This window comes from Sinocyclocheilus anshuiensis, unplaced genomic scaffold (assembly GCF_001515605.1).
Source record: "Sinocyclocheilus anshuiensis isolate Anshui unplaced genomic scaffold, SAMN03320099.WGS_v1.1 scaffold1365, whole genome shotgun sequence".
NCBI lineage: Eukaryota > Metazoa > Chordata > Actinopteri > Cypriniformes > Cyprinidae > Sinocyclocheilus > Sinocyclocheilus anshuiensis.
This window is the reverse complement of record NW_015551032.1, coordinates 625,544-647,540: the sequence shown is the minus strand read 5'-3', so window position 1 is coordinate 647,540 and position 21,997 is coordinate 625,544. Positions and strand designations below refer to the sequence as shown.

Here is a 21,997-nt window from a genome sequence, read left to right as displayed (position 1 = left end):
TAAGCCAAAATCATCACAATTAAAAGAACCAAAGACTTAAACTACTTCAGTCTGTGTGCATTGAATTTATTTAATACACGAGTTTCACAATTTGAGTTGAATTACTGAAATAAATGAACTTTTCCACGACATTCTAATTTATTGAGATGCACCTGTATTATTGCAAGAAGAGGTGCTTGCTCAGGTCACTTCCTTGCAGCTCATATCAATCAACATGGTGAATTTGCATTCAAGTTTACAAACTTGAATCTAATGAGAAACTGTGTGGGAAACTAACACCTCTTGTAAAATTCCTGATTATACGCTTTCTATAGAGACGGAATTCGCCGTCTAATTTGCTCCTGAGCAAGCGATAAAGCTGCTGAATTATTCTGAATAGACCTTATATAGGAATGCCGTGATAGGCGTCGTATTCCTACAGGTAGATGTTCAGCTGATGCAAGCTTGACTCACGAGACCTGCCAGAACTAGCGCTATACACTTCATTTTAGTTTGTGCCAACTCTGGGTTTTAGCACTATGAAAGTGGCTTTAAGTGATGTTCATCGCCATAATAACTTATGCTCCACAGCTAAACACATTTGCTAAGGCTGTGCAAATTTGTTTAAATTCTTCATATTTTTCAACGTTTAAAAGGGGTCATATGATGCTTTTTTAAAGATCATTATTTTTGTTCTGTTGTAAGTAATCTTAAAGATTCCTAAATGCATCTACTTTCGGAAGGCCAAATAAAGTGCTTTTGCTTTCGCCTAGAAACACACAGCGTCTCCCAGACATGGCTGCTTCAACACTAACTGCGGTTACTGAAACCACGCCTTCTTTCTTTGTGTGAACATTTGGGCGGCATTATGCAAATATTTCCACATAGTGAGGTAGATATGTGGGGGCGTGTTAGAACGAGCCGTTTTAGGGGGGCGTGGCAGAGTCTTATCTTTGATAAAGAATATCTCTTTGGTTTTGAGACTTTAGTCTTTGCAACTTCAGGGATCTTATCTATGCACAATCAGCTTGTAACACTCCAAAGAGAAAGGAAAACTTGAAATCGCATCATATGACCCCTTTAATCTTTGGCAATGAATCGCACTGACTCTGTCACGAGAAGTGAATCACAGTTTCAAGGCATGTGATTGGCTGTTCATTACTGATGTCACACTTTTATGTGTATGTGCTTCATAAACTCAGGATGAAAGCCTGAGTTGACAGAAAAAACTGATGATCAGTGTCATGGTTCCAACAAAGCCAGATTGGATTGGTTTGGTTTTGTCGGTTCAAAACTAATCCTGTAACCCTGAGTTTGTTCAGCCACCATCATGGTACAAGCCCCTGAACAAGAGAGCTGTCCTGGTATATCTTGCCAGGTATAACCATTCAGTTGAAGCATCCTCATACTGATGTGGCTGAGCTGTTAAAGCCACATACAGAAATTTCAAAGCCAAGGGTTTGTCTAATCCTGCTTCTGAAAGCCACCTTCCAGCAGAGTTTAGCTCTAGTCCCAATTAAACACACCTGAAACAGCTAAATCAAGGTCTCCAGGATCACTAGAAACTTCCAGTTAGCAGGATTGGATACCCCTGATATATAGTAAGCAGAAGCTCGACTCCAAGAAATTGTTTGCAAAGGAATGATGAAATCAGATGTTTATCTATATACAATTTTTATTGGCAAGTTTGTATGAATATGTTCTGCTAAAACTTTCATCAGAATCTCTATTCATCAGTGTATTGGTTCTGTGTTTTTGAGTCATTGATCAGTTTCTCTGTTTTCTCTGTCAGGTATCATATCTCTGTTGGTAAAGCATCAATGTAATGCAGTTTAAGTTGGTGTACATAAAAAGTTTAAGTCATATATTATAATATAAGCCGTATACATCTATGACACTCTGTATTGCTCCATATTCATCTCTAGCTCCCCTCTACTGTAAGATCTGACCCAGTTTACTATGAAGTTTAACTTGCAGGCATGGATTTAATGAGTAATTATATAAATTAATTTATTTTTCATTCATAGCTCTTCCTTGAGTTAGGCAAAGACTGGAAGTTAAACTGCACGTGTGATCCAAATAATACCTTTGGCTGTGTGTGACTTTATGAACTGGTTAGTGATGCATGACTGCATAAGTGGGTGCCTGGATGCAAATGAATCATAATGTGATGTGTTTGTGTGTATATTAAATGTGTTTGTTGTCTATAGGACACTAAAACTGTATGAAAACATTGGAGTCCAGCTATATTCCTGTTGTTACATAGCAATACTGCTGATGCACTCAGCGTACACACACCTGCACATTCAGCAACATACTCAGCTAACCCACTCACCTTCTTGTCATTGCTCTCTATCTCTCTCAGTCCCTATCTATCTCCCTCACCTGTGCTTTCTCTTTCTCTCTGTGCTGGAAAAACACTGGAAAAGCACAGCAGTTGACAGCTGTATCCTTTTTAGCCAATCAGAACTCTCTCATAATACCCGGTGCTCAAACTCTGAGCACTCTGTACAATATCTGCCCCACAACAAGCAGCTCGAACGTGCTCTCTCTCTCTCTCTCTCTTCTTCTCTGGCTAGCTTGTTCTCTCTCCTGCCAGAATGCCTGTATACTACATGTGACAGGCTGCATTACAGACTGCAGATTTATACAGGCACAGCCGGGGCAGCCCGGGGGCCTGCAGCCAATTGAGCCACTCACACTTACTCAGATCTTCCTCTGAAAGAGAGAGAGAGATGGTACATGCCCTTTGCAGGCTACTATGATGAAGATGAAATTGAAAGTGCAGTGGTGATGATTTCAGGTCACAACTTAAGGTTTTCTCTCCTTTTATATCACATGTGTGATGTGTAAATGTGCAAGACAGATCTGAAGGCAAAGTGTGAAAATTTTTTTACAAATAAAAAGAGAATATAACTGTTTCCCCTATGTGGGTTGCAGACCTGTTGTAAAAGAAAAAAAAAACAATCAGAAATGCAAACAATCATATATTGTGATATACGAATGTGAAAATTCATTGTATTTTGGCACAGATTCATCTGTCATTTTTACAGACTTGGTTTGTGTAGTATAGAAGTCTTATTTGTGAGAGAATAACAGTGTTATTTTAGTACTATATTTTGTTATGGTATTTATTATTTTGACATTCAGTTTTTATTTTAATTTTAGTTCAAGTTGTAGTAATTTTGACATGTGCTTTTGTTATTTTTAGATTTTTTTTATATTTCTATTTAGCTTTTTTAATTCAGTTTTTGTAATTTTAGTACTTCAACTCATTTTTCAGTTAATTGCCAAGGCAGCATTTCTAATTTTCTAAAGTTTTTTTTATTTCATAATATATATATTTTTTTTTTATAAGTTATATAATATTTCTTTTTTTATTTCAGCTTTACTTCAATTAACAAAAATTATTTTCAGTATTTTTTGTAACAAATCACAATCATTTTTACATTTTAATTAGTTTAGTCTAGTAATCACAAACAATTAGAAATGTCATTGGAAAGTCTTATAAATTTTGTTCAAAAACTGAACCTTGTATAGAGCGTAAAAATGAAGGTCCTAATGAAATTTTTATGGAAATGTGCTTGCAATCCCACTTATGATCATAGGGGAATATAAACCGCTTATGTCCAGGGGGAGAAGGGACTTGTGCATTTGAGCCTCTATTATGGACAATTAGTCCAAACTGTCTTCCCTTTTCCACATTAAAAAAGAACAACATGAACAGCACTAGGGAATGCAGAGTATAGGTGTAGAGAATGCTGAGTAAAGCACTTTCATGAAGTGTCTGTGCTGTGTTAATTGTTTCAGTTCAGTTTGGACGGTTGGGATTTTATGTTATCAGAAAGAATGGAATGAATTTGCATACTTTTGAAAATGCAAACTACTAACCAAGTGCCTGCATTTTGCTCTTTTACAGATAACAGGGACGGGGGAAAGCTTTAAAATCCCTCCCCCTGCTCCTAATTGGTCCTCTATACCATGAGCTTTGGCTCCGCCCAGGATGTGGCGGTGGAGAATTTCCTGCGTGACATAGAGAGGCGGGGCCAGTGGCTGCACTGCGCTGTTATTGGCTGTGAGGAGGAGCATTCCTGTGGCGACATGAACCTTTTGTACCGCAAAAGTCGACTGGATTGGAGACACAGAGATCAGGAGGGCAAGAAAAGGTAAAAGAAAGATCCGTGAGCCTGCTGTAGGAGAATGAAGAAATTTGTGAGGAGAGAGAAGGATAGAAGAGGTTACAGAGATGCCTTCCAGAGCTTAAATGAAAGGTAAAGAAAAGAAGGGAGCAAGGGGAAGATTAGTAAAATCCTAAATCTATAGGGAAGGTGAGAAAAAGGTGAAACTGAAGGAGAAGAGTAGAATGAAAAAGATTATAAAGGAGAAGAGAGAGGGAGCGAGATGGATGAATATAACACGATTAAGAGTAGTCTTAGCTCTGAAATAGAGACATTTGTCTTTCATCATTTATGCAAAGCATCCAAATCATCTTTCTGCCTAAGACACAGAAAGACTGGAGAGAGAGATAGCATGATATATATTCCAGCACTATCTGGCCCTCTGGTGTCCCAGTAGATCAGCCGACATGAAGTGTAGTCAAAAACAGCTGGAGCTTTTAAAAATTAGACTTCTTGGTCTAATTATCTTACAAATAAATGCAATTATCCATATTTATTCAGGTTCTTATTTTTAATTCATTAACTTTAATTAGAAATAAGTTACTTTTTAATTAATTGTTCCAATATACATACAATTTGACTGTCATTAATAGAAAAAAATCACATCTTATGGCCAATAACAAACAAATGGCAGATAACAACAAATGGCTTTCAATAATATTTTGTCTGAATAAATTAAAATAAAACACTAAAAAAGACTTGATGTAAATGCTACAAGTGAATTTAGGCATCAAAATATATTAAAAATAAATATACATTTTGAGATTCACTCAATATTAGTTAAAGTTTCATGAACTGATCATGAACAATAAAATATACAATTATCGGCTGATACCGATAACTTAAAATCTCTTAATATCGGCCTAAAATCAATATAATCTGATTCCAGCAACTTAAAGGGGTCATATGATGTGATTTCAAGTTTTCCTTTCTCTTTGGAGTGTTACAAGCTGATTGTGCATAGATAAGATCCCTGAAGTTGCAAAGACTAAAGTCTCAAAACCAAAGAGATATTGCTTGTGTACTGCACACATACCAGCTTCATCACTGTGTCTGTCACACGACTCTGTTCCCCTTTCGGGCTCTGTCTTTACATTTATTTTGAAAACTGAAGCTCGCGATTATGGTAAGGGGCGTTACATTTCCGACGAGTGCTTGCGGTGTTCGGCCAATCACAATGCACTGGGTCAGCTGGCCAATCAGAGCAGACTGCACTTGTCGGAAGGAGGGACTTTGTAGAAAACGAAGCGTTTGAGAGAGGCGGGGCATAGAGGACCTACAATAATGTACAGTATTTGAAAAATAATGTGTTTTTTGAACATTAAAGCATGTCAACATATTCTGTTACACCAAATACACAAAATAATGATCTTTAATGATCTTTAAAATATCTAATATTTAATATATAACTGATATGGTATCAATATCTATTTATCTAAGTGAACGTGTGTACGTCTGTAGCGTCATGTTTCACTCTAATTCCTTTTCCTAAATCAAGCATTTTTTCTTCTTCTTAAGACATCTTACGTTTCTTATGTAAGTCTGTATATTACCGTATTTTGCAATGCTTTGTTTACATCTTCAACTTTTTTTGAGTGCTTTTTTCTTTCTGTAATTCTTCTCAGCTGGACAGGATTGATTGCAATCTTTATGCCTCTTGGCATTACTCTCTCTCTCTCTCTCTCTCTCTCCATCTCTCCATCTCTGTGTTTCTGGATGAAGAGGAGAATGCATTTAGATGATTGTCTCTGACACCTGTGCAAATGGACATCAAAGCGCTTTTCATCCACTCTGTGTTCTACATTCATGACACACGCAGAACCCACAACACATCCTGAGCTCAGACAAAAATGCTGCTTTTAGCCGCCTTTGTATAAACTGCTCACACATGCAGACATACATGTGCTGTCACATCAAACATGCTTTTATACATGAACAATATCTTTAAGCAGTTATCTCGGCTCCTTTCACCTCTTTCTTTCCCCTTCACAGACGTAAAGAGATTCACAAGAGGTCACCCACGCATGCTCGCTCTCTGTCTGGAGGATCTGTCCACTTCCTCTCTCGTCCTCCCACTCAATCCCTCCATCCTCCTCCTCTCTGCTGCTGAATGCAGATGATTCTCATTCATTTATCCCTCCCTCCCTGTTCCCCTCTCTCTTTTCCCACATCTTGCTGTCAATCTTGAGTGGCAACAAATGAATGGATGAATCAAGTGAGTCACTTAGCATGTTAGCAAACTGATTCTGCACACTAATGTGCCTTTAAACTCAAGACTCAGATAAAGCCATGTAAGAGCCACATGTTGTGCAGCCTGAAGCAAAACAACAGAAATAGAGCAGACATGAATTGCTTTAGTTCCCTGTACCTTTGAGCTTTCATTCTGCCATGTGAAGCATCATGTCAAATGAGACCGAACAACCTAAAATCCTCAGTTATGAGAACAAACCTCATATGACTCTCAGTCTGTTCCCTCTCATTTTGCTTTCAGGCACAGATTTTCTTTCAAACCTTTTTTGGCACAAATGGGTTACAAACCATAGCATTTATTTTCTGCACTGATTAGTGTAAAACTTTAGTATACACTACCATTCAAATGTTTTAGGCAAGTAGGTTATAAAAAAATTATATAAAATGAACAAATTAATACTATATACATATAAATTAATACATTCATTCAAGGTTGAATTACAATCACAATGTTACAAGACTTTTCAAATAAATAAAAGTTTATAAGTGAAGAATGTATCACTGTTTCCTCAAAAATATTAAGCAGCACAAATGTTTGCACAAACATTGATAATAATAAGAAAAGCTTCTTGAGCAGCAAATCAGCATATTAGAATGATTTCTGAAGGATCATGTGGCACTTAAGACTGGAGTAATGATTCTGAAAATGTAGTTTTACCATCATAGGAATAAATTACATTAAAAAATAATATACATTCATATATTAATATATATGTTATATATTACAATTTAAAACAACTACTTTAAATTGTAATAACATCCCACAATATTACTGTTTTTACTTTGATCAAATAAAAGCAGCCTTGGTGAAGATAAGAGACTTCTTCAAAAGCATTTCTATCATGACAACTCTGAAGATTTTAGCATGGTAGTGGACATGACAATGTTAATGTATTCGTTCTTGGTGGAATAGATCTGCTACACTGCTAAATTGCTGCTGCTGTTGGTTATTGCTGTTGTTGTAGATTATTGCTGCTGCTGCTGCAAAGCAAGTACAGGAACTTGCTACTGCCAATACATAGGCCGATACGGTGCTGTGAGTATTTTTGTCATACTGCTGCTGCACAAATAGCATATACAGTATAATAACCCGTAGCAGATCTATACAGGTGGAGCTGGGGAAGGTGGAGGTTTTCAGAGGATCTCTGAAATGCTAACCAGCCATTTAAATGTAAAGCAGCAAGCTTATTGGCTGCGTTTGCAACATGAACCAATCAGCTGGTGCCAAGTAGTTTAACGCTGTGAATATCATCACTTTGCATTAGGGACCCATCAGCTTGCGCCATCTAGAGTTTCATGACAGAACTTGGCATTTAAAAATCTTACCGACCCCAAACCTTTGAACAGTAGAGTACCATCATCAGGGGAAGAACTGACACATATGTAGTTAACACACTGATTTTGTGTAGAAAACATCCTAAAATAAACATCACACAATGAGAAAGAATAATTCAGTCCAGTGGTTTGTTCTGAATATTTTACTATGGTGTGTGCAGCTAAAACGGCATGTCCTTGACGGATTTTATGATAGGATGTTCAGACTCATCAGACCTTTTTTGTCCAGATTATACCTGGGCGACAGCTGTACTGTGAGATCTCCATGGCCAACTCATACGCTGTGTGCCCTGTCTGCGCATCATATCCCGTGGTGCTGTTCTTTTCTGTTAGTGTGTGTCACACTCTACTAGCTCAGCATCTTCTCTGACTTCTGCCTAACAACAAAGACTCACACACACTGCTGAACAGTGTATTGATGAGTTGCTTCCATCTGGACCTTGTGCACATCAACCTTCATAAAGGTTAGATGAGGGGAGCACAGTGATCTCTAGACAATATTTACACATCTTAAAAGTTAACAGGAAGAAGTTTGTGAATTTTTAATATGACAGTTATTCTCAGAGGAAGAAAAAAATCACAATGGAATGAAAGGAGACTTTTGGTTAAGTATCTTGCTTCCCAGCAACATTTTTTATTAGTTTGTTTGCTTGCTTTGTTTTTTTAATTTTTTTTTTAAATATGAACTCAAACACTAAGTTACATCTTGTAATTTGGTCTTTGGAGTGTTTGTGTTTTAATGCTATCCACATTATTTATATTGCTCTATATTTTTACTGTACTGTATTACATTGTCTCATTTCTGTCTATTTTTATTTCTCCCAAGAAATATTAGAAGAACATCTAGAAAACACTTGATACTTAACTGAAACATAACTGAGAACTCCATAAAGTCACATGAGCTATAAAAAGAGCAGTATCTTTGCAATATCAGTGTCTGTTAAATGGAAAAACATTTCTCTCTCTCTAAATATATCTCTAACTCACCCCATCACCAGAAAACAGCATCAGTGATTAATTTCCCTTTAATTTTTGCTTAGATTGTGAGAACCAAAAGTCCCCACAAGGATATTAAAACCTGAAATTACCTACATTGTGGGAACCACAACAAAACAGCTTAATAAACATATTAAATAACAGAATTGTATTGAAAATGTCTGTGAGGGTATGGTTTAGGGTTAGAAGACAAAAATCATTAACTCAGTATGAAAACAATATAAGCCAATAGAAAGTCCCTATTATAACTGAGATTCCCTTTATATGTGTGTGTGTGTGTGTGTGTGTGTGCGCGCGCATACACGCACATATGCCAGTGTGTGCTCTGAGTTTGTGTGTTTAGAGAAAAAAAAATCAGCAAACAATAAACAAATGACAGGCTAGTTGCCTTGGAAACGGGGAGAGCATGCTAGTAGATTCAGGAGAATCAGAAAAGATGCAGAGAGAGGGATGAAGGGAGAGACATGGCCTGCAGACAGTCTTTTTTTGTGTGAGGGAAGAGAAAAAGCAAGAGATCAAAAGATCAGCTGATTAAACAATGTTTGCAAATATGTCACAAGGAAATTTTAAAGGAATAGGTCAACCATTTTTGCATCAACCATCCCTAAGAATTCCAGACATAAATTTGCGATAAAATGGAAGTAGCAACAGATATTTCTTCCGTATTTTGATGTATGTCCCAGTGTAACAGGTTATCGCAAAAGAAAAAATGTTGGGTGGGCACTTGATTCTATCCATTGGTTGTTGATTGGATTTTGAAATGTGGCTACAACATTTAAGAAAAGAAGGCAAATAAATGTGAGCTTGCAGGAGTGGATTTAAGAGGACTGAATGATTGGAGAAGTCCAGCATACGTCACCAGAGAGAACCCTGTAATATCTTCAGAGGGACATGTTGATCGAACATTACAAGGTCAATAAAAAAAAATTATACTAATAAAAAATTGGACACATACATGGGTGTATATGGATACATGGATGTTCACAATAATATCAATAACTTATATGCATTTAGAAAATAGATAGATTTTTATTTCATACCAACTTTAAGATAATTGAAGATGGAGAAGATGAAAAGAAACAATGAAAGAATAAGAAGAAAGAAGGGGAGCTGAGGAGAATAGAGGAGAAAAGAAGGATGGGAGGGTGAAGGAGGCTGTTGGGTCTCTCGCAGGCTGGCATGAACCGCTTCCTCTCTCATCATTCATCCTGAACTTGTTTGTATGTGTGTGTGTGTGTGTGTGTGTGTGTGTGGTCTGGTGGTTCTGGATAAATGGCAGCTGTGGTGTCAGGCCGTGAGGATGGAGGCAGAGCAGAAAACTTGATCTGGCCTGGTAAATGGAGGTTGATTGAAGAGGTGCTTCACTGCCTGCCTGACTGATGGACTTCAGGCCTGGACGCCCTGTCTTTCTCTCTCTCTCTCTCTCTCAGCTGCAGGAGAGGGTCTTTGTCAAGGCTTTGCCAGTCAAACTGATTGAGCTCTTGACCTCTGTCCTCCATGAGCACTGCAGTCTGTCTGTCAGAGCTTCATACTGACCAGGGATTCACAAAAGCAGCCAAATCCTGTTTGCTTAGATTGTGAGAACCAAAAGTCCCCACAAGGATATTAAAACCTGAAATTACCTACATTGTGGGAACCACAACAAAACAGCTTAATAAACATATTAAATAACAGAATTGTATTGAAAATGTCTGTGAGGGTATGGTTTAGGGTTAGAAGACAAAAATCATTAACTCAGTATGAAAACAATATAAGCCAATAGAAAGTCCCTATTATAACTGAGATATGTGTTTGTGTTTTATTTGTGTAGGTATTGGTCTGTGTGACTGTGCAGTAGTAGGAGAGATGTTTAAACTCCGGAAATGAGAGTGTACAACGGGGGCTACAGACAAAAATGAAATTGACTGTGAGCTATTAATAGAGCCTTTATCAGTAGAAATGAGGAGCGAGAGAAAAGAGGAGAATGTGGGAGGCCTACAGCACAACGAGAAACAAATTTATTATTCTAATCTGATAAAGAATCTCTACAGAGAAATGATTCCTTTTCCCTCAATTTCTGATTCAATTTCTCATTTTCTGATCTTCCCATCTCCCATAGCTCCAATTATAAAGATGCCTCCTCTGCGACGGTTGGGAAGGTTCGGGATCTGGCATCATTTCGGCGTCATTTCCGAATGGGATTTATGACGATGCCGGCGTCCCAGGACCTTTCGCCTCACTCTTGTGCGGCCGCCATGGCCCCACGCTCTCAATCCTGCCATGCTGTGGGCACCGGTGAGGGAGAGGAAATGGAGAATGGATATTATCCAGACTCAGACCCCCAAAACCAGTCAAATACCTCCCGCTGTCCTCCAGCCAAGCCTAAACGCCACCCCAATACTCGTCTCAGCTCCACACCCCAGCAGGAGCATCCTTCCCGGGGGGTTCACGCACCACCTGATACTCCGCCACCTCCACCTCCCAATCACCCACTCAAACACCCAGAGAAGCGGAATGGTTAGTGAGCACAACTCTTGCGACATGGGAAGTCTTTGAGACATGCATAGTTCTAGTCTCATCAATCATCTAGTCAATTTTAAAGTTAGGGATGTGAATCAATTTTAAAAAATTATTCTTGACCTGGGACAATTCTTGTGTAGAGGCAGTTCTCATAAACTGGTGTATTTCTGATGCTTCGAATATAGATAAGGAGCCATCTGACTCACATGTAACATGACTAATCATAGTTGACTTGTTTTTAAGTTCAGTTGTGGATACATCTGAAAAAGATGGTACAACTGATAGAACATGAAACGCATGAACAGTATGATGTTTACTTGATACTAAATGTGTCAAAATAAATGGTTTTAAAAGATTTGTTGCCATGAAGCTTGAACTCAAACTTCAGTGTCTAGTTCTTAAGTATAAACACTTATGATTCATGACTCATAAACCATCCATTGTTCTCTGACAGTATGTTTATGTTAGTCATTCATATATTTTAATTTGAATTATGTAATTGATTTAAATCGAAGATTATTCTGAAGGATGATTACAATACTTAATGAATATTATTTTCCAGCACAGGAAGTTATTTTATTCATAAGATAAAATCTAAGAAAGCAGCATCTCTTGTATTTTAGTATTATTTTGATACAATATGAAAAAGAAAAGGTGATTTAATAATTGCTTTGCACCAAATAATAAATTCAACATGGTTAAAGAAATATGTTGCAAACATTAACATCTCAGTATCTTAAATATTATATTTATACAGTATTTATTTAAAAACAGATTGTCTACATTGGTCACAGAAATTAACACCCCCCAGCCTTAATTAAAATGTATTTGTCTTAATGTCTAAAACTTACATAAATAATAGCCAGATTTGTGTTATGTGTGCTGAGTCATTTGCAAGCCATTTGCTTAAAATTTATTTCAGACTTATTTCCAACTGAATATTCAACAAGAAATAATGTTGGGTTGGTCTAGATTTTATCCATTGATTCAGTTGTGAGGGGGATGGAAGAGTTATAAAAAGTAAGAAACATGATGAAACATCAAATCATAGGGCCAAGAACTATATTAATAAAGTAAAAAGAGTCAGTTTTGATTTAATGTAACCAGAAAGCTGTACACACCTGACCGTTGGTCTCTGTAAAACCTCCTCTCTCTTTGCCTTTGTTTCACTCTTTTTTCACCTTTTGTCTGCCTTTATTTGTTAAACAGCAATGAAGAAATCTGATTCAGGTGAAATGCCAGGACGAAAGGTTCCTCCCTTGAAGCCCAAACGGAGTCCAAGCACACACCTCTCCTTTGACACCCCGCCCCCTCGGGTCCCACCCCCGACCACACCTCATCCCTTCCAGAGCTCTGAACCCTCTCCACGAGGTGAGGGGGGAGATGACGAGCCAGTTTACATTGAAATGGTGGGCCAGGTCTTTACCCGAGAGACTCACAGCGCCCCTACTCCTCACCCGCTCACGCCATCTGCCACAACACCTGATTCTGAATCAGACCATGGAGAGGCCATTTATGAAGAGATGAAGTACCCCCTACCAGACGACGTGGCTCGAGAAGTCCACCGCCGCTTACCACTCAAACACGAGTGCATCAAGTCTGCTAAAGCGTATCCCCCCCCCGACAGCCCCCTGCTCTGGACCTACCCCTCGGTTGGCTTCCGCCGCCCACCCGCCTACGATAGCCTGCGCGGGGGCTCACAGTTGCCATCCTTGCACGCAGACCCCACTAAAACTGGATCTGCAGCCCATGCATTGCAGGCCAAGGCCGGGTTCATTCCCTGGGAGAGCGCAGCTGCCTTAGGGCTCACCGAAGAACAGGCTTACTGGCCCATGCACCGAAAATTATCATTCAGTCATGGGAGCCGAGACACTGAGAGTGAGTAATGGTTTTAGGGATGGTGGAATAAGTATGAGGGATGATTATTGAGGGAATTCTCTTTCTATGGTACTATCGTAGATGTTTTGAATTGTATTTTTCTCTCTAATGCTCTGTAGAGGAAGATGGAGGTGCATGGAATGGCAGTGCAGATGCTCTATTGAGGAGAGAGAGGGATGACCTAGGAGCCATGCGGTGTGGTGGACACTCTGGAATACCTGTGCGGGCAACAGGGAGACACAGCGAGAGCTTGGCTGGGGTGGATGGACCACCAGGGTTGAGAGGACTGATACGAGCGGGACTGCCCTTACCCTGCCAAACCTTCCCAGCGTGCCGCAATGGAGGTGAGATCCAATTTAAATGACATTAGCACAGGCTTTCTGCCATGACTTCAATAGTTAAAACTCTAGATATAGATCAAGTGTGTTTAGGTTGGAGATAAAACATCTGTACACTTACAGTTCATAAGCAACTGATTGGAAAGGTCATTTGTTTATGAGCTGTAAGTTGATGCTAACTCATGCTGTTGGGATCAGTGTGCATTGATTTGTTTGGAAAGCATCAAATGTTATAACAGAATGATCAAATAGCTATAATGTCTTTTAAAATATGGGAAAACCCCAAAATTTAAACCTACTAAAACCATGATGAAAAAAAAATCACAAAGACATGTAACACAGTTAGTTTAGCAACACACAATTTTAGCTTGAAATAGCTAAACATACTGTATGTTATCCTAGCCAACTAGCTGCAGTACCTGTCACAGTTATGAACCATACATTTCTGGACATTTCAGAACCTTATAATTGTATGCCATGATACATTGAGTAAATTCACTAAACACTTGAGCCACTGTATTGCAGTGCACGTCATGCGTTTTATTCACATACCACCCGCACGCAGTCCAACTTAACTAGCACTTTATGCATTACGTTGTGCAATGCACATTTAAATAACGTCAATGTCATTTTTTACAATGCAAACACACCTGCTTTCAATGCAAATGAGGCTCATTATAGAATGCAATGCATTCACAGATGTCAGCACTATTTGCCTGGCGCAATTAATGTTGCGCTATTAGTGGAAAGTAGGGTGGAAAGCAGACTGAATTTCATTAATATCTGTAGAAACAGTTTGTATGCTGCTTCTATTCATCAAGACAGCACTAATCCTTGATGAATAGAGGTGCATCTTGATGTTCAAGATGGCGCCGAGCATGGCAGCCGTGTTGCGAGCTCCGAGAATGAACTCTTCATATTTATTAATACATTAAAATTTTTTCAAAAATTTTATTACAAATTATTTTTATGTATTAGATGATTTATTATTTTTTTATTTTATTATTTAATTATTTAGCTGTGCCCTCAATATACCTTTTTATATTGGCGGTTTTGTTAAATCACTTTAACTAACAAAAAACATTTTCTTAATGACATCATCTTAATGACCATAGACCATGGTCTACACACACTAATGCAGTGCTGAAGAAGGCACATCAACGCCTTTTCTTCCTGAGAAGGCTGAGGAAGTTTGGCATGAGCCCCAGCATCCTCAGAACATTCTACACCTGCACTGTGGAGAGCATCCTGACTGGCTGCATCACTGCCTGGTTTGGAAACAGCACTGCGGGCAACCGCAAAGCTCTGCAAAGGGTCGTGCGAACTGCCCGCCACATTGTTGGAGGTGAGCTTCCCTCCCTCCAGGACATCTACACCAGGCGGTGTATAAGGAAAGCCCGGAGGATCATCAGTGACTCCAGCCACCCATCCCACAGACTGCTCTCTCTGCTGCCCTCAGGAAGACGTCTCCGCAGCATCCGATCCCGCACTAGCCGACTGAGGGATAGCTTTTTCCCTCAAGCTATCAGACTAATGAACAATCAGAACTAATACACCCTACAGCCTACTCCCACAATACGGTAGGCCACACACTGCACTTTAACTCCAACAGTTCAATACTGGACTATACATACACACTGCATTTAAACACAATAATCTATCTGCTACCACTGGATACCATCCAATGCACATCCATGACATTTTGCGTATCCAGTTAATGTATAATCTGTTGCACCTTCGCATATTTTGTGTATATATGTCTACATAATGTAGAATGTGTACATACTGTGTATAAATGTGTATTGCTAACTGCATGTACATACTGTGTATAATGTGTAGTGCTAACTGTAAGTATGTCTAATAGTACACTGTGTGTACTGACTATATGTATGTGCATATTGCACATTGTCATCTGTTGAGGTCTGTATGTTTATATGTAAATTGTTTCTGCACTGTCTGGAGCACGCTCCCAAGAATTTCACTCACCAAGGCACATGTGCTGTGGTGATGTGACAATAAAAGTGACTTTGACTTTGACTTTAATCCATCAAATGATGGTGAAAAGTGTTATAAATCCAGATGGAACTTTTTGCTGAGCCCCGTTTCTGCATTTTAAAGATTGATTTAGGTGGCTGGATTGCAAAGGTGGCATGCAGTCTCTGCATGCAGGTCATCACTCTATTACCTTATTTTCAAAATTCCTTTAAATTAACGATGCTATCAGCAGGCACAATTCCCTTTTTGTGATGTCCTCCTCAGAGTGTTTTCATATACATTTTAACCATATTATTTCTGGTTTCTGTTCTGCAAGATAGAAATAGGAATTTGTTTGTTTTCACAAGTAATTCCACCATTATTTTAGATTTTACTAAAAGTGTGATTTTCTGGGATTATTTTTCCAAAACAATAACTTGGCTGTGTGTTTGTGATCTTTTATAGAGTTGGGTCGCCTTGGCAGGTCTTCCTCCACATCGGGAGTGAGACAAGTGGGTGGTGACGTTCAAAGGCAGAGCAGCCTGCCGGCCAGAGAAGCACTCAACCAGGTAACACATGCCAGCACTATTAAAGCTGTCACTAAATTCACATAAACACACACTCAGAGAGTTATTATACACCTGCAGTGTTATTGTTTCCTCAGCCCTGTTTAAATACAAACTCATCCGGGTACAACCGAGATCACATTAGGAATTGAGCTTATGAAATTACCTTGGACCTGCAGCCCTTTTAACGTGGAACACCAAAGAAGGTATTTTGAAGAATGTTTTAACTGGTTTTGTTTAAACAATGAAAGTTGAAGTTGATTTTCATGGTAGGGACAAAAACCACTGAGACATTTTTCAAAATCTCTTCTTTTGTGTTCCACAGAAGAAATAAAGTCATATGGGTTTGGAAGCACATGAGAATAAGTAAATGAAGAAAGAAATTCCAGACTTTTTGGGGGGTCAGTTATCCCTTTAAAGGGTTAGTTCACCCAAAAATGAAAATTAGCCCATAAATTACTCACCCTCAAGTCATCCTAGGTGTATATGACTTTCTTCTTTCAGACGAATCCAGTCGGAGTTATATTAAAAATTGTCTTTGATCTTTCAAGCTGATTAATGCCACTCCACGGGGGTTGCATGCATCAGTCCAAAAGAAGTTAAATAAAAAGCGCCCATCCATTAAAAAAAAGTGTCTCACACGGCTCCGAGGGGTGAACAAAGGCCTCCTGTAGCGAATCGATGCGTTTTTGTAAGAAAAATATCCATATTCAAAACGTAATAATCACTTTAATGTAGCTTGCGCCAACAGTTGTACAAGGAAGCAGCTCCGGGCTGATGACGTATGAGGTCAGCGCTGCGCATGCGCCAGTGAGTCTCGTTAAAACCAACGTTTGTTTACAGGAGCAAAGGAAGCAAAGTTTCCTTACTTTAGCATTTGTATATGTAGAAATTAACATTAACCAAGATTAAGTTGTCATTAAACGGAAGTAACGATCATATTTTTTTCCTTATTGTCATCCAAGTGGTACATCCAAGTGAATAGGCTTCTCAAATTAGAAAAAAATTAGGACGGCCTTCGTTTTGTCCATCAGGAATTAGATTGGATTGTTGTCATTTGCTCATTGCTGTGAGTGTGAGTCTCATGTGAGTGACAGGTTGCTGAAGGGGATAAATTATTGTATCACACCTGCACCGTTGCAGATGTCATCAGAGAAGAGTTGACGTTATGAGGGGAGGAGACATTAATTGTCATGATTAAAGATTAAGAGCGAATGCAATCTATTAAAAAATAATGATGTGCACAAATAAATAGTTTATAATAAACACTGATGTCAATTCTGATGTGGCTGTAATTAATTCTGTTAAATTATTGATGCATGGATTACTAGAAACTCCATTTAACACTTTTATATTGTAAAAGTGTAACATACACAACATTTTACCATATTTAACTCCATTGCACAGAATTCTACAGGTTCTCCCAAAAAAGGAAAACAAATGCGCATTTTCCATCTGGGCCTGCTTATAGAACCATGGATCCTGTTGCAATGACCTTTAATTCACCTCGTACACCAGCCTGACACTCTGAGAAAACCCCAGACAAGAGTGCATTAGAATATTGTGCTTTTCAGTTCAAAGTATTCAGGGAATACTTTGAAATCGCACAGGCTTGTTCAGCCTCAGTCGGTGTTGATACTGCAGTAATTAATTAAATTCAGTTCAGCTGGTTAACATGCGTAAGTGTAATTGACACCAAGCTTGACAGTTACGGCAGGTGATCTGTAACTAATTTCATTCCGTTTTGTGCCCCTGTGGCTGCTGTTCCAGACAGTCATTAGGTAAATCGCGGAGCCCATTGAGTCACCAGCATCCCCACCCAAACACGTCTGTAGTTGCACTGCACTCCGCTGCAGGGTCAATGAGTGCAGAGAGAAAGGGGGATGAATACAGTGCGGGAGGGAGGCACAGAAATGCAGCAGAGGGAAAGACAGACGGAAAGCGAGAGATAGAGGGAGAAAAATGCAGCACAGAATAGAAAAGAGAGGGAACAGATGCAGCACATGGGCGGAGAAAACAGGTGCAGCAGTAAGAAAGAAGAAGTGTGTTTTTTGTCAGTCTGTGGCAGGCAGACAAACAGTCTACGTGAATGATCAAACTCAAACCTAGTGGCGCTGCCGGTGTCTCTGCGTGTCAGTCGGTGACAGGCTTTGATTCTGCCATCTGACTGTTTCCGTCAGCAGTTTGTTAGAGAGCCATTTTGGGAGTTTAGTTTGTTGAATGTGAGAAAAGTAACAAGGAGAATCCAGAGAGACTGCAAACATGTGAAGCGCTCATGTTTTGCGTGTTAAAAGACAGGGATGTTCCAGTTCCTATAGCTCTAGTGGCGTGTGGGTTGTGTTATAGACAGAGTGGCATGAAACTGGCAACACATAATCTTTCATTTTCAATCTTGTTGGGTGTTAGTTGCTGTACAAGCCTCTGTTCTTTAAACAAAAAATATTACAAATGTGGTGAATATTGGAAAATGTTTTATTAAATAAAATTAAATATTAAATAATTTTAATATTAAATGTTGCCTTGGCAACTAACTGAAATAAAAAAGTTTGAGTTTAAACACTAAAATCACTAAAACATAAATAAAAATAAAACAAAATAAAGCTAAATAGAAATATAAGAAAGAAGAAGTGTGTTTTTTGTCAGTCTGTGGCAGGCAGACAAACAGTCTACGTGAATGATCAAACTCAAACCTAGTGGCGCTGCCGGTGTCTCTGCGTGTCAGTCGGTGACAGGCTTTGATTCTGCCATCTGACTGTTTCCGTCAGCAGTTTGTTAGAGAGCCATTTTGGGAGTTTAGTTTGTTGAATGTGAGAAAAGTAACAAGGAGAATCCAGAGAGACTGCAAACATGTGAAGCGCTCATGTTTTGCGTGTTAAAAGACAGGGATGTTCCAGTTCCTATAGCTCTAGTGGCGTGTGGGTTGTGTTATAGACAGAGTGGCATGAAACTGGCAACACATAATCTTTCATTTTCAATCTTGTTGGGTGTTAGTTGCTGTACAAGCCTCTGTTCTTTTCCCCTGGTGAGAAGAAGCAACGGTCAGTCTGATCGATTACTAGCGTCTGACTCAGTGTAAACCGATCTGATTCACTGTTTAGATGCTTGAACGGGTTTGGGTCAATAAAATATAAACTAATTAAATAAATACTACATTATTTCTTCTTTCTACTTTCATCAAATAATTTAAATAAAACGCTGATTATTAAAATTACAGAATAGTCCTGGAATCCATAAGGACCATCGATGACTGATCGCTCATACAAATGTAAACATTATCCATGCATTTCTAAAAACGCACCAATAATCACCATAAATATCGTCCAACTGTGTGTGTAAATTAATTAAAATATGTGTTTTAGGTAAGCAATACTTGCCACTATGAGTCGGTCCACTTGGTCTCCTTACAATATTACATTGCAATCAAACGATTTATGCTTTAATAACAAAAAATGGTCACTTCACCTCTGATTCTCCGGATACAGTCACTCTCCAGGAGATGTCTTTTACTTCAGCTTTTCCTGGATTGCATTAGATGTAGCAGACAGTCCAGTGTGAACAATGTGCTCCGCTGGTGTGTGTGTGTGTGTGTGTGTGTGTGTGTGTGTGTGTGTAGCACAGAGATTGACTCTGTGAGCTGATATGACCTTCCCTCTCAAGAGCAGGGGGATGGGATGGATGCTGTGAGTTGGCGCTATGCCGCTATCTGCTGGCGTTCTTTGGTATAGCAAAGAGCACACACCCAGAGTCAAAAAAAAAAACATTCCAAGTGGAAAATGTCTATTACAGATGGGTAACTTTGTTAGTGGTTTAAGTAGATTTGTAGGAACTATAGTGTGACATGAGCAATTGCTGATGTAACTGCCATGACTTGTTTTCTAACCATTTGAATCTTAAAATCAATTACTGTAACTTTTTTTCCTCTAGGAAATATCTGGGATACTCCTAGCTAAATTTTATTTTGTAATATTGTTGTTGTTAAAATATAAAACAAGCATAAAAAAAATCTTTAGAATTTTCAGTACTTACATTTAATACAAGGACATTCTCAAGACAAGTAAAAAAATATATTTGGCCTGCTCTCATCCATCATCATACATCATTGACAGGTATGGCAAAAGTTAATTTTGGGAAGGAAATAATTGAACAGTGGCTGTTCTGAGCAGAACTTTATCAGACTCTCCTTATTGATTTAATTTTCTTTTTATGTTGGATGGGATGCCAGCAGTAGTTCCCCTACCAAGTACTGCTGGCATCCTTTTTCTTATATATATATATTAACCTGGAACCTTGGCCAAAAATTCTAAATCCATCAGGCAGTGGAACAATAAACTAACTTTCATTGTGGTATTTGATGATGGTCAAAATTAAAAAGAGAATAATTGTGATTAAATATATATATATATAATTAAGTTCTTAGCAATGCATATTATTAATCAAAAATTAAGTTTTGATATATTTACGGTAGGAAATTTACAAAATATCTTCATGGAACATGATCTTTACTTAATATCCTAATGATTTTTGGCATAAAAGAAATGTCGATAATTTTGACCCATACAATGTTTTTTTGGCTATTGCTAAAAATGTATCCAAGCGACTTAAGACTGGTTTTGTGGTCCAGGGTCACATATTATAATTGAATATAAAAAATACTAAAATAGCACTGATGGCCCTCAATGCATCTCTTACTTGCAGCCAGATAGTGTAGTTACTGCGTCTACCAGCAGAGGCTAATTACCATGCTAACCAGCCAAACTTTTATACCTTGTTCCAAAGCAAACAATCACATGGCTAACTACTGCATTTCATCTGCTCTGTACTATCCAAACTCTAAAATCATTTCTACAATTTTTCTCTCTCTATCTCTGTGTGTAGTTCCACGCTCTCTCGCAGGTTCAGGCTCAGACTCAGTCTCAAGCTCCCTGCAGTCCGTCTTTGAGCCGACAGCAGCTGTACCAGCAGCAAGTCCAGCTCCAGTTCCAACAGCTGGCTCAGCTCGCCGCACAGGCCCAGGCTCCCCTCAGCACGGCCTTGGCCCAGCGTGACGGCAAGCTCCTGGAGGTGATCGAGAGAAAGCGCTGCCTGTGTAAGGAGATTAAGGCTCATCGTCGGCCGGATAAGAGCTTATGTAAGCAGGACAGTATGCCTATTTTACCTAGCTGGAGGAAAACGCCGGAGCCCCGCAAGACTGGAACACCGCCCTGCCAGAGGCCACAGGCTGTGGTGTGGGACACGGCCATCTGACCGAGGCAGAGAGCAGCAAACAGTGTGTATGGAATATGAAAGGCATGACTGAGAGAGACAGATGGAGTAACAATCTTTTCTTCTTTTTTTCTGTTTTGCGTGTGAAAAGACAAAATGGAAATTTAGGGGAAATGAGAGAAGTGGCCTTTGAGTGAAGAGATTAAAATAAGACTGGAAAGACAAAGCGAGAGCATTTTGCTCAGAGAATAGCATGATTTAGAATAAATCTCTCTGTAGAAGCAGGAGAAAATGTGTTCCACACAATGTTTATGTGCCATACAGATGCAGCAGATGAAACACACACACACACATACACCCTGGAGAGCTACCCGAATCTGAACTCTCTCTGACCTGCTGCGAATATAACCTGTGCTGCTGAGTTTACAACCTTTTTGAAACACACTGGAAACCTTTGGAGCAACGTGACATTCATAATCTGAATATAAACCATTAGTGAGGAGAATAGACATTCTTTTTCCTCCAAGTAATGAAGAAATGATCAAAACTTGATGTATAAAGAATGAAGAGACGCTGAAAGATCATAGTGGAGCTTTTCATCATATCATAAACTGTCTGTGACTTTGGGCTTGTGTGTTTTTACTGACCAGATTTACTCAGTTATGCTGCTGTTTCCTGGGCACCCACTAGACTGATGTTTTTTTTTTACATTCCAGAAGAGTGTCAGAATGTGTGTGTGTGTGTGTGTGTGTGTGTGTGTGTGTGTGTGTGTGTGTGTGTAGATAGATAGATAGATAGATAG

At 38.9% G+C, this 21,997-nt stretch overlaps 1 protein-coding gene across 1 annotated transcript in view; it reads left to right on the top strand.

The window, feature by feature from the left end:
- LOC107661215 (neuronal tyrosine-phosphorylated phosphoinositide-3-kinase adapter 1-like) overlaps positions 1-21,945 on the top strand; it is a 48,908-nt gene extending 26,963 nt beyond the window's left edge. Inside the window, exons 2-7 of the mRNA XM_016450710.1 lie at positions 3,899-4,145; positions 10,837-11,234; positions 12,447-13,115; positions 13,235-13,459; positions 15,893-15,996; positions 20,869-21,945. Of these exons, the coding sequence (XP_016306196.1) occupies positions 3,961-4,145; positions 10,837-11,234; positions 12,447-13,115; positions 13,235-13,459; positions 15,893-15,996; positions 20,869-21,237 (1,950 nt within the window). The 5' untranslated portion in view covers positions 3,899-3,960 and the 3' untranslated portion in view covers positions 21,238-21,945. The remainder of the gene's footprint in view (positions 1-3,898; positions 4,146-10,836; positions 11,235-12,446; positions 13,116-13,234; positions 13,460-15,892; positions 15,997-20,868) is intronic.
- The last annotated feature ends 52 nt before the right edge of the window (positions 21,946-21,997 follow it).